The 14,085-nt window shown below is 39.2% G+C and overlaps 1 protein-coding gene across 5 annotated transcripts in view; it reads left to right on the forward strand.

Moving 5' to 3' along the window:
* Positions 1-13,288, forward strand: part of LRCH1 (leucine rich repeats and calponin homology domain containing 1) — a 217,300-nt gene extending 204,012 nt beyond the window's left edge. For 4 of the 5 annotated variants that reach the window (XM_059728090.1, XM_059727981.1, XM_059728013.1 and 1 more), the window contains one exon: positions 10,593-10,678. Coding sequence is in view for 1 of the 5 variants with exons in the window: in XM_019500468.2 (XP_019356013.1) it covers positions 10,593-10,706 (114 nt within the window). In the remaining 4 variants the exon portion in view is untranslated. Of the gene's footprint in view, positions 1-10,592 lie in introns of all 5 variants that reach the window. The other variant, XM_019500468.2, reaches the window with a different exon arrangement.
* The last annotated feature ends 797 nt before the right edge of the window (positions 13,289-14,085 follow it).

The following is a 14,085-nucleotide window of genomic DNA, read 5'->3' on the forward strand; positions in this document are numbered from 1 at the left end:
TTTTGTTGCTCTTTAATATAATTCTCTATCACTGTTAGACTTTTTGGAAGCAGTTCTTCTCTCTAAATTAGAGTTCTTATGTTCTTAGAATATTGAAGTTAAATGATCAAGTATTTTAGGCAAAATACTTGATATATTTGAAAATTATATGGAATTGTAAGACATTTCTTACAGCTCTGAAAGGTCCTTGAAGAGACCCAACCTGCCCTGTCAGTTGGAGATATGATGATATGAGCAAACAGGCTAATTATACCAGTTAAGAAATGGGATGGTACTCGCTGTCTGCCAGTTGCTCAACAGTTAGTGTTTCATGTTCATTCCTCTGCTGCAGTAAATGGAGGCTACACCATGAAAACTTACCCTGGTTCCATCAGGGATAAATTGTCCTGTTCTAGCTTTCACTTACTGTGGGGTAGGAATGAACACACAAAGTCATTTCTGTAAAGCAGCTGGCATATGGAAAGTATTCCCTTCCTCCCCATTAACTCAATATAATTTGTCTGTCTAACCGTACCCCAATTTTGTGCTTATGAATATTTTCCCTTGCAATTAATTACAGCTGTTGTTACATTTAGTTGCTGACAGACATTAAAGCAATTGCACGATTAGGGGTTGCAAAATGTTATATTCCATCTCCAAAATCACTCCCAGCTTTCTGTGCCCCACACCTGCAACTAGGGAGTGGGGCACTCCTAACTCAGCAGCTGCTTCTGTAGGTGCCCTGGGATATATATAAAAAAAAAAAAAAAGTGTGCACCTGGGCTCCCAGCTAGATACTGAGGTCCTGGTGCAGTGAGCCTGATGTCGGACTTATGGCATCCCTCCCATCTGCGTCAGAGGATCCAAGTGGGGTTGCTGATTCCAGGACCTGGGGCTGTACCTACCCACCAATCGGGTAGGTGTTGGCAGCTGCCTCAGATCCTGATCTGTAATGGGTCAGCCCCAACATGTCATACATTCTCAATTTAAAGTATGATACAAATGAACGACAGGTATATGTTTATATATGGGATATCTTTGTGGCTCATTTGCTGTTATCACGTCATCAAATGGACTTTCACATGTGACAGGGTTGCTATTCATTAGGGCTGTTGGGAAGCTTCGGTTGCTCGTTTGATTCAGAGAAGATTCAGCCCATTTCGGTGGCTGAATCTCCAAATCAAGATCGAATCAGGAGACCAATAAAAAGGTCTGAATTGGTTCGAAGCCCTCCAAATCAATTTGGAAAAGATTCTGAGAGATTCAGGCAGTCTCTGCTTGCCGCTGAAGGCAGCTGAACACAGACTCCGTGCTGGTAAGTGGGGGGCAGGGTGTCTAGAGGAGAGGAGAGTGGACCATGGCCAGTCCCCATCCCTGCCAGTCCCCATCCCCTGCCTGCTCCCCCAGTCTTCCTGAGCGCCCCCTGACCCCTGGCCACTCTCCCAGCCCTGTCAATGGCTGCCCTGTCTGGCCCCAGCGTCCCAGCTCTTAAAAAAAAAAAAAAAAAGCCCCACACTAGTGACCATCGGGACTTCTGGGGGCTCATGGCAGACGGCCCCCCCCCCCCCCCCCCCCCCCATGCAGCACAGGAGTCAGTGAGAGCAGGACTTTTGAAAGAAAAAGAGAGCCAGGATGCTGGGGCTGGATCGGGCAGCCATTGATGGGGTTGGGAGAGCAGGCAGGGGATGGGGCCTGTCTGATTCGGCTGATTTGGCAGCAGACGAATCTCCAAATCTCCAAATCTGATTTGGCCAAATTGATTTGGGACAGTGATTCGAATTACCTAATTGAATCACTGTCCCCCGAATTGGCTGACTCCAAAGCAAATACTAGCCACTTCGCACAGCCTACTATTTATGGTGTGCTTAACACCTTAACCATGCCCTAAATGTAACGTGGGGATCCTTAGATTGACTGGACTGGTGTGCCGATTCTATTAGACCTGTGCATGGAATTGCACCTACGTATCTGAAGACTTTTTTTAAAAACCTGATCCTAAACATCTATATTAAAGAATACTACTCAGTCAAGAAGTTTTTTTTTAAGCCACTTCTTATGGGAAGTATCTATATACAAAGCAAGAACTTTTGTTTTGTGCTCCTTTTCTCACAACATAGATGATTTCTAGTGTTGTGAAAACAATCAGTTCTCAGATATGAGCAAGGGAAGTTGTAAAAAGGCATAATAATTTTAGGTTTCCATGGGAAGGAAAAAGGGGTGGGAAACAAATGTTTGCTAACTGGAAAATGGCTAATTCTTTATTAAAGAAACTTGATTTTCAGACTTCTAAGAAAGATTTAACACAAAAATTTGACAAGCACCTGTTTCAAATTACTGTTCCTCTTCATTGAAATAATGACTATACATTTCAAAATACGTAGCTCTAAGTATTTACAGGGAAAGCATACGATTGATTTTTTTTGTTTGTACTCTGTGAAAAGTTGCATATTTCAGTGTTTTAACTTTTTCAGACTATTTATTCTTCCATAGTTCCATAGCCATATGTCTACAAACAAGAAGAAATATTCCATCTTGTAGTATTTCATTCATCCTTTCTCATTTTGTTGACAGATACAGTTGGGTCCTGAATGTTAACATCTGAAAATAAAATACATTAAAATTGCTTTACTTTGTGGCTATCTAATTCAGTAGCTGCAGTCACTCCGTTGTGTAACAAACACAGTTGTATTTCTGTTGTTTTGCTGTTGTTGGCTATCCTACATTAACACAATTCAAATACTAAACTTGACTTTACAGCAAATAATATCAAAGGAGACTGATGTACATATAAAATTTTAAATTCATATTGGACCCTTTGCTTGTTAGCTTCCTTTCATTTCCTGTTTTTTCTTCCAGCACAGCTAAATCAACTATCTTCTTGTTGCTTTAAGGATAACATTTAAATTTATAATTATACTTAGCATACTCTGTGTTCTCTTTGTTACTGCTGGTAGATTTGTGATTCAACCTACTGGCTGCCTCCTTTGTAGGTTCATTGTGGACTGGAAGAAGTATGTTCTCTGCTTCAGGATAAATTTGAAAAGAACATTCTTTTTCCCTTCAAATTATATCAGGAGCAGGTCTCTTTTTCCCATAATGGAGATTAAATTTGGAAATCGGTTAGCCTGGTTGCAGTGATTAAATGTCTCCTGCTTTTATTTTGTTCATAGTTAGCAAAATTAGACCTTCAATCTCTGGTTAGTTCCTCAGGGTATATCTGCTGTTGTGCGGAACATGTGGCTCTTCTCTCCGTGATTGACAACCTTCAAAGATCTTCACTTGTCTTAAACGTTAGTGCCCAATTCTTATCTTTCCTCCACTGGTTTTTCAGCAAGGAAACTTCACCTGTGACTTGAAATTACTTTCAAGAGCTGACTCCTACTCTGGATTTTTTTTGGACAGTGCAAAAGGGAAAAATTGTTTCCCAGATTAAGAAAGGTATACAAAGTCTGTTTGTCACCTGCAGTTTTATTATTGTGATGGGCAAGTTTCTCAGAAGGTGAGGTCTTAATTGCCTAGAGAAGCCAGCTTTGTAGATAAGTTCAGAAATATTGTCATTTACTCTAGTGGGAATATCTGGGTCTCATCCAAATACCTTTAAAAGCACTTGACAGCTAAGGTAAGAGCTTTCCCTGGCCTTTTAGAAATAGCGTGTGGTGTGGAGCAAACTTGGAAGGTAATGCTCATGACTTGGACTTCTTGAGGTGAATAAGATAATTTAGTGGGGAAGATGATGAGATGTGAGGAATGTATTCATTATCCAGGATCAATGCTGGAATACATGTCAAAATATGTGTATTATCTGTTCTGTTATAATTTCACAGTTTCAAGGTTTTGGTGAATAATGTAGAAGGCTTTGAACACATTAATGTTTTAAGAACTAACAGAATAGGCAGGTGCACAGTAGGGAATGTAATCATGCTTCTTATAAAGATTCTGTCTTTCTTAACTCTCATCTATTTATGTTTTATAAATTAGAAATAAATTCTGTAGCCTTTTTATGGGCCCTTAAATAGCTTCCAATATTTGAGAATAGAGCTTATAGCTGTTGCTTTTATACTTGGATCTTAGGTTATCGCAGTAGTCAAGAACTAGATCAGTGGTCCTCAACCTGTTTGCCATACTGGGCCACACTTGTAGCTGTCACCATGTCATGTAGGCTGCACCCACACAACTTACTTGTTGTGTATCAGTTAAAAAAATGTTGTAACAGGATGTCACATGGGGGACAGCAGTGTGCTGATTGGTTGAGAACCACTGAACTAGATAATGCATTTTCATAAGGGAGGAAGAAATTATATTGGTTTTCTTATGGCTTATAACTGATTTCAGGACAATAAACACACAGTGTAGCCAAGCAAGATTGATAGATAAAACAAGAGGTTTCTGAATATTTGTATAGACTAGTGGCATTCGACCTATGGCCCACAAACCAGAGATGGTCTCAAAGTGACTGGATTTGGCCTTTTGCATAGGGGATCCTAAACAAGCAGGTCATCCTGGCAAGTCCTTTTCGCTACCCTATGCTGTGCTGCTACCCTCAGCAGCCCTCTCTGCTCTGTCCCTCTCCTCCCCTCTCCTCTACAGCTGGTGCTGCTTATTCTCTCCCTCTTTTTCCTTCCCTTCCCCTAGGCAGGTGCTGCAAGTTTAAGTTCTCTCTGCAGAGGGGAATGGTGGTCCTAAGTGCTGGGTCACAAGTGTTCAGCCTATGGCTTTAAAAAGTGGAGCTCCACTGCTGCATGAAGGGTGAAAAAGGTTTTGCTAAAAATGTTTGCATATACGTAAATCTCTTTAAAACGAGCTGTTTGCAAGTTTGGCCTCCGTCAGCTGATATGTTTGAATATGTTCTGAAAGTGAAATGTTTATCCCTTTTTAAAAAATGTTTTCCAGTAAGGTCTGGTAGTCTGTTATTTAAGACTTGTAACTATTCTCTTTTGATTTGCAGATACTCAGTTTGCGATAGCATAATTAAACAGTAGCTTCATGTCTGAGAATGCAAAGGCAATGAAATAATTGACATTCAGTCAGGAGATAGGAGAAGACAGCAGATGGGACTAGAAGGGAGTTTTAAAAAAATGATGTCCACTTCGAACATGTGAATATCATGCTTTGAATCTCTAATACGTATATTTCTTTATTTCTGGAAATAACCATCAGCGTGTTTTTTCTAGAGATTCTAAGATGCGGGTATTGGGAGCAGGTGTATCTTGTATTAGATTGGCAGGAATTTTTGAATTGCTTGATGTATGCAAATAGGATCACAGACAAATAGGGCTGAAAGGGACCTTACAAGGTCATCTAGTCCAGCCCCCTGCTTCAGGCAGGATTGCCTCTGATTAGACCATCTCAGCCATGTGTAAGTCTAACTGGCTGTTGAAAACTTTCAAGGTCGGAGATTTCAGAATTAATTTAAGTAGCTTGTTCTAGCTCTTGACCACCCTTATCATCAAGAATTTCTCCTAATCTCTAACCTAAATTTCCTTTGCTGAAACTTGAAGCCATTGCTCTTAAACCTGTTCCCTACAACCACCAAGAAAAGCCCATCTCCATCCTCTCTCTAGTTGCCCTTCAGATATTTGAAGTTTGTTATCAAGTCCCCCTCAGTGTACTTTTCTCCAGAGTAAATCACTGTAGGTCTTTCAGCCTTTCCTCATAAGTCCTGCTTCCCAGGCCCTTAATCATTTTTGTTGCCCTATGCTGGACTCTTTCCAAACTGTCCATGGACTTCTTGAAGTGTGGGGCCTAAAACTGAACACAGTACTCCAGGTGAGGCCTCACCAGTGCTGAATAGAGTGGAAGAATCACTTCCTTTGATTTGCAGGTGATACTCCTATTAATACAATCCAGTATATTGTGGCTATATTTTGACTAGCTGCAAACCACGTCTATGGTTCTGTGTCCTTTCCTGAAACCACACTGACTCTCAGGCAAGAGCCTTTGTTCAGTGGTTGCAGCTCATCAACTTCAGGAGAAATGCCAGGAACAAAACTCCAACCTGTACATGACTTTCATTGACCTGACAAAAGCATTTGATACAGTAATTTGGGAAGGCCTTTGGAAGAGCATGGCAAAATTTGTTTGCCCAGAGGCTCATTGCAATGATTTGGCAGTTCCATGATGGCATGCTTGCTCACACTGTGGATGACGGTGAGGCATCTGAACCAATCCCAGTCACCAATGGAGTCAAGCAGGGCTGTGTGTTGGCCTCAACGCTCTTCAGTATGATGTTCTCTGGCCTGCTTATAGATGCCTTTCAACACTGAGATTGACATCAGTTACTGGACTGATGGCAAACTCTTCAGTTTGAGACTACAGGTGAAGATGAAGTTACAGGAAGTGACTGTTCATGATCTTGTTTGCTGATGACTGTTCCCTGAGTGCCAAATCTGAGTCTGATGCGCAACCGGAGTATGGACCATTTTCTCTTCAGCTTGTGACAACTTTGGTCTCGCAACCAACACTAAGAAGACAGAAGTGATGCACCAGCCCCCTGCTCAAGACAGGATTATGTAGAGCCTACCATCACAGTGAATGGTCAAACCCTCCAGGCAGTGGACAAATTCACCTATCTTGGCAGTACACCGTCACATGCAGTACACATCATTGATTAAACCAAGCGTGGCCTTTGGCAGATTACATGCAAATGCATGGAAGCGTAGAGGCATCAATCATCAAACAAAACTGAAGGTCTACAAAGCCACTGTGTTGCTAATTCTGATGTATGCATGCAAAACCTGGACGGTGTACAGATGCCATGCTATGAAGCTAAACCACTTACGCATGGGCTGTCTGAGGAAACTGATGAGAATAAGATGACACAATAAAGTCCTAGACACTGAGGTTCTCACACAAGCAGGCATTGCAAGCATTCACACTCTTCATGAAATCACAGAGGAGATGGGCAGGCCATGTCACCAGGATGTCAGATGAGCGACTGCCAAAGATCTTTTACTGTGAGCTAAAGGAGGGAATGTATTCTCAGGGAGGCCAAAAAAAAATGCTTCAAGGACTCTCTCAAGTCATCCTTGAAACGTTTCAACATTGACCCAAGTCCTGGGAAGACTGGAGTGCTTGTGATCGTTCCACCTGGCGAAGCCTCATCCATACTGGAGTTGCCGTCTGAGCAGAAAAGAACTGTTGAGGAGAGCAGAAGTGCAGACAGCGTAAATCTTACAACAGCAGCATATCCACTGTTGATCAAGCAACCCAAAGTGGCATCTCTTGCTCAGTGTGCTATAAACAGTTCAAAGCACAAATTGCCTTGATCAGCCATTCACATATTCACAGAAACCAAACCAACCAGTGTTGTCATGTTCATCTTTGAATTAGAAGGACAAACAGCAACAATAACTGTTGCTTTTGTTTTGTTTTTTTGCAACAATAACACACTGCTGGCTTATGTTCAGATTATGGTTTACTGTAACCTCCAGGTCCTCTGCAGTACTGCATCTAGCCAGTCATTTCCCAGTCTGTATTTGTGCATGTAATTTTTTCTGTCCAAAGTGAAGAACTTTGCACTTGTCCTTCTGGATAAGACTTTGTGTTGATGGAATTGAATATTATTGATATTTTTATCTGTTTTTTTAAACTGATTTTTGCCTTTTCATCTGTTTTCCCACTACCAGTTCTACGTGAAGGTGCTTGCCAGCTTGCATCTAAGGATACATATTAAGGTTTACAACTTCTCTATACCTCTCCACAAAGATATGCCTGTATAATGAGAAAGTAATAGTTAAGGACAGTCTTGCCTGCCAGGTAGCAAATCTCTAATATCTCAGTTACACAAGAACAAACCCACTGAGATTATTATTTATATGATTTCAATTAAGATTAAATCCCTTTCATGCTTGCTGAAGGCACTGACAGCATTAATAAGCCTTGAGGCTAGTATTAGAGATAGTGTGCTTCATTACAGCTCTGAATTCAGTGATGACTTGTAGTGTCAAAAGCTAACACACTAGTGAAGAAACCAGAGGCAAAAGGGCGACAGAGTGGGGGGAAGTTGCTGACTCCAATTAACAAGGTGACCCATCTGTAGGAGACCTGCACAGCATCTTTTCTGAAGGACACCATATAATGTTTCCCTATCACAGGCATTTCCCTATCACAACTAGTTACAAGTAAGAGAACTCAAAAAACAAAACACTACTTTTCTTTCTACAGCTCAAGGATAAATTATAGCAGCAGTGGCCTGATACAAGATTTTGGAACAGACTTTGGTTTTTTCTTTTCATACTATGTAGTTGATGCATAAAATTTGCAGTTAATTTTAACGTTTACAACTTGCCTGTGTTGGCTATGACAGAGTGTTTGGGGCCTGTAGCTGTTTAGCTTCGTGCTTTTGTATGTCAATCTTGAACTAAGCAGGATCTGACTAGGTGCAAATTTGAGACCAGGCTACAAAGGAAAAACCTTTTTTCTGACTGAAAGTTTTAATGATGGTTACAGTAGGTAGTGGTACTTTTTCCCTTTCTATAGACAGCTTTGAACCAGTGCCTGGAACACTTTGTCACTGTGGTGTTGAAGACAACCCCATTATGGCTGGTGTCCTGACTTACAGGCATTAAAGATACCATGGAACTTTCTATTTACAAGTACAGGCTAAAGTCATCACACAAAGCTATTACACAAAACAACTAGTCTTAGTGTGAAAGAGAACGCACTTTTATAGATTAGAAACTGGCTGAGACAGAAAACAGATGGAATTTATGGTCAGTTTTCACTATATCCTGTGGTTAACAGTGGGGTGCTCAACACATCCACATGGCTTAATATATTGATCAGTTTTCTGAGAAAGGAAGTGAAGGTAGCAAAATCTGACAGATGGTTAAAATTACTATGGGTCATTGAAGCTAGAGAGGACTGTTAGCAACTTTCAAGAGAAAGTCTAAAATTAAATCTGAAGCACAGTGACAATGGAACCTCTTACTGGTAGCAAAATCAAGATCCTGAGCACTGAAAGGAATAACATCAGCTCTTCATACAGATCACTGGGTTTTAACTGAAATGTAATCCTTCAGGAAACTTATCACATGTATCACTTGGGGGAAAGTCAATATGCAGTAGCAAGAAGGGTGGAAGGAGGAAGAAGGAAAGAAGTAAGATGTATTAAGTGATGGGATAGAAACAGTAATGTGAATTTTTTTTTACCCAGTAGACAGCTGTCATCCCTCAGAATTTCCTGCAGACCACTATGCACCCTTACCATTGATCTTTTAATTAAAAGGCAGAGATTTGATATGATGCAGAAGCCACTGGTATAGAATAATATTGCACCATTATTGTATAAACCTGTTGCATTCAATCACCTGGAATGTTAATTCAGGATGAGAAAGCATTCAGAGATGGTTAATGAAGGATTAGATTACAGATGAAGGAAAGTTTATCATAGGAATAAAAGGGTCCCAGGTTTGGTTTTGTTTTTTTTAGAGATGATGTAATGATAACGGTAAACAGAATAATTCCATAAAGATAAAATATGAAGCCTCTGTTCACTTTCTCAAAACTGAAAGAGAACTCAAACAGGAAAATTCAAAACAACAAATTTTAAATAACAGAGAATAAAAGAATATACTTTTTTGTATAGTAACATATAGAACTCATTGCTGTTGGATATCTTCAGAGGATACAGTCCAGATTCACAGAAGTAGTTAGGTACTAAACGCACCTTTGATTTTAAGCATAATGGTAAGTCAGGCCCCTAAATACCTTTGTCAGACTGATTGTAAGTGTAGCAAGCTACAAAACAGAGTTAGACCATTTGTAAGAACAGTAGACTAGTTTCCAGTTGTACTAGGGGAAACATTAACAGTCCACTAACCAGTTGGGGTTAGAAAAAAAATTATTCTGTGGCTAGGCTCTTCCATAATTGTCACTATGGAGTTTCTAGGCAGATCTGGTATTATCCATTGTCAGAGGCAGACTACTACTAGTTTCTTCAAGTGTTACGCTCCTACGTCCTGTAACCAACTGGTAGGTTTTCCCCCTGACAGTGGCTGCTCCGTTCTAGTGGGCAGGTACTGATTTTCCTTTGAAAACCAATGCAAGTTTCTAAAGCACTTTGGAATCCTTCAGAATGAAACATATCCATTCAATGCAAAACTTTGTTCCCATTCAATCTGTAGATGCTAATGAGTTCTTTCTAAGGTGCATGTACTGGGGAGAAATACTGGCTCTATTGAAATCAGTGGCAAAACTTCCTTGGACTTCAGTGGGGTTGTGATTTTAGCTTACATTTTTTAAACCCTAATAGGTGATTGTCACAATATGTCATAGTGCCTGCAATGCTCACTATCTGTGCTTTTTAGGCTGTTAAATCTGAATTAATATGTGTATGATATATAATGCCAATATCAGGTTTGTTGCTGACAGTTAATTATGAACTTTAGCAGTAAGACTGATGGTAATCTCTTAGCCCTGTAGTAAACCAGACTAGCTAAAAACTCAAACTAGGCCAAGTAAATCAGCAGCATGAGGGAATAATTTCCATCGGAGAGTTTAAAATTAACTAGAACAATGAGTCCTGAGTGGTGAAATAACTATATTCTAACTATGTTTGCATACCACAAGATTAAGCAGCAAGTCTCATCTTTGCTCTTTTGTTTTCCTTCTAGGAGAAGCTCTGCCTACCACATCACATCCTAGAAGAAAAGGGCTTGGTAAAAGTGAGCATAACCGTTCAAGCATTACTAGACGTAACCACAACGAAACAAGCTTTATTCACGTGAAACCACGAGGTCTGCTGTAGTCAGCTCTGCTGTGCCATCCAAGTATTAAAACACACTGCTCATCTTTCACACTGCATTGAACAATACACTGCTGCTCCAAGAGAGCATTCCTGCATACCTGACCTGAAATTCATCTCTCAGACTTTGAACATGTGTCAAGCTACAAATCAGGAACAAAACAGAAATCATTTTATAGAGCAGATTGGCACTTCACTGCTTTTATGTCACTTGTACAGTACTTAATAAAATGGCCACTTCTCTGCCACTTCCATAAGTGTGGAATATAGCTGTCTTGCAGCAAGATACATTGACCTGATTAAAGTAAAAACCATCTTTGTTTTTGTTTGTTTGATATTTTTTTTTTTGGAAAGAAAAATATTGGAATTGTACCACGTTAGTTTTTCTGCAGTTGCTTCAGGCCATTGCTTTTTAAAAGTACCCAGACATAAAATATTTATATAAATATTATTTATTAGTGAGTTGTTATTCATCCTTTGGATGCAAAATGTAAATTAGGAAACTGTATTTTATTACTGCTTTTTTGTGGTTAAACACTTTATTTTAATATAAATATTTAGTTATTTTTTATTCTAGTTGGTGTGCAGTAATATTAGACCTCCGGAAGCCGTATTTTCTAACATGTAACAGTAAACAAAACTAGGTGCTTTTATGAAAAGAACTGTTGGCTGGGATGGCACTCATTCGTTTTCAGATGTGGGGAACGTTGGTAACATTAGTCTGCATTCCTTTAGCTTCCTACATTCCAGCAGCACCTTCCTCCTTCCTCCATGAGATCAAATTGGTTGAAGTTTAGAGCACACCCATTTTATTTGTATATAGCTGTTAGAAATAAATAAATAAATAAATAAATAAGGAAAGATTAAACTTGAAAACATAAATGTGAACAACTATTTTTGATTGATACTTATTTTACTATGCACAAGACATTAAACTTTTACCACAGCAAAGCAAATGATGTGCATTAGCATCATGTGTCTTGAAATCAAATTTTGCACTGTAACTTGAGTGATATTCAAAGAAGAGAGCACTACAGGACAAATTAAGAAAAAAAAATAGCACAAGGAAGTAAACAATAGAAACTTTACCAGCTGGCCAAAATGTTGTGCAGTCAATGATTTCTTCAAGAAAAGATACAGTAGTTCAGATTGCCTACCATCTTAAAGGCCCTTTGTCAAATACTCGCTGCTTGATATTGTGCTTACTACAGTGAATATAATCTCATTATAGTCCATGTAGTTCTGCTGGGATTTCACATAACGCTGAGCATAACATTTTTTGGTGAATGTTTGCAGGATCAGATTTCTTGTCCCAACTGAGGAACAGAAAATAAGGGGTCATGTTATTTTTAACTTCAGAAGTTTTAAATGCCTAACTTAATATCAAAGCATTGTCAGAAAAATATTCTAGGTAGATACATTTGAGCACAGTGGTATTCACAAGATTTGGAACATCCATTTTCCTTTGTATGAAAACCTGGTGAGGTAATTTAGGCAAACAAGGCAGGGAAGTTGTATGTGGCAAAAAGGATGCGTGTTAGGGTCAGTGTTACATTCAAGCAAGTAGCATTTGATGTGCATTACACACAGGTGAGACAATGTAGAGGGGGATTTAAGTAGCAAGTGGATGGGTAGAAGTAAAAAGCTTAAAGCTGTTTGAAAGAACAGTGCATCATCGTCACAATACTCCATATTCTATGCAGTTTTAAGCATGTTCACACAAAGACATGGCATTTAAAAACCCCCGTATTCCAGTAACTTATTTTTTTAAGGTCGAATAATATACATTATTTGAATGCAGACTAAGCATTTTTGACATTTCAAATTGCCAGTGTACTGGAGTGTATTGAGAGCAATTTGTTAGGGGGATAAGCGATATCCAGGATAATGAGACTTAAAGTATGTATAGAATATCCAGTTATTTCAACCAAAGCAAAAGCTTTTGTTTTAGCAAGGGAACATTGACTTAAATTGTAATTTTGATTGGCAGCTAGCATATTATTTCCTATTAAAATGTACTGTGCACTTTAACACTAAATTAAAATGTATTTTAATGTTTGACAGAGCTGCACAAATAGCTGTTTCGTCAAAAAAGCCTGAACAATGTAAAGAAAATAAGTTTTCAACTCAGAGTATATCAGAATTAAAAAATAAGCATTCAAAGATTGACTATATAAATAGGAATATTCATTGCTGCATCTTGAAGGGTAAAATGCAGGTTCCTGAGTATTTTTTTACAATGTATATATGGCAACATGAAGCTTTGTAATTATTATTTTAACAAATCTTTGTTTTTTCATAATTAAAATTTGATTTTTCTCCTGATAGTGTCCTTCAGTATTTGCTGAAAGTTGGCTGTAAATGGCTCTAAATATTTTGTAATACAGCTTTTTTATGCAGTCTTAACCTGTATGGCTAAAAGAAATCTTCATGAATCTTTGTACACTATTTATATGTGCAATAAAGCATGCATGGCCAACTGATAATATAAGCAGTGAACATAATGTATATAGTGAAAATATCCTTACTGTAGTTACAATTAAACCATTTTATTTGTACAAACCATGTAATGACTGCTCCTGTGATTGTACCATAGAGGTGTTTGGAGAAATTAGAAGCAAAGCTAGCGGGGGTGGGGGAATGGGAATGCTGCTGTCTTTCGTTACCTGACAAGATGTTTTAGTGGGAGATCTCCTGCATGCAAGCATCCTGCTAAGTGCTGGTGCCCCTATCTTTTGGTATATCTAGTCTGTCATCTATAGCTGCAAAGCTGGAAGAATTAATACAATTTGGACTAAAATTGCTGTGTTGCACATCCCAGGGTAGGGACCTGATGGGGGGTAGATCTGTCTATAGAAACCTATTTTAATAGGTCTAAAAAATTGCCTGGGTTTTGTCTCCCACTTCATTCTTGAAGAGTCCCAAGATGCTTCAGAATCACAGGGCAGAGGCAGCTTTCACCCATTCAAGTTGTCTTCTGCTCTGTTTGAACACAGGGTTTATCTTTGGATCCTGGTGCTTGAACAGTTTCTCCCTTATTTCCCCCCCATATTTCTGTATGGTACAGCTATCTTTCTTCCTGCTGCCTCAGTTTTTGCAGATGGGTTGCCATTTTTGTGTGTCCTGCCAAGCTGTATTGTTTGAGTGGTTCTGTGCATGCTGCGACACCTCTGTGTTCCACAGAAAGATCTTTTGCATCTGTCCCCAGAGAACAGAAATATAGTGCTTTAGATTACCTTATTTATTCATGTACCACACTCACCTTTTCCCCCAAATTAGTGTGCGTCTTAAACGAGGAAATGGATTATGAACAGCTTGGTTAAAAGGAAAAGTCTTTTTTTACCCCTCATTCAGCCTTCTCA

This window comes from Alligator mississippiensis, chromosome 1 (assembly GCF_030867095.1).
Source record: "Alligator mississippiensis isolate rAllMis1 chromosome 1, rAllMis1, whole genome shotgun sequence".
Classification (NCBI taxonomy): Eukaryota; Metazoa; Chordata; order Crocodylia; family Alligatoridae; genus Alligator; species Alligator mississippiensis.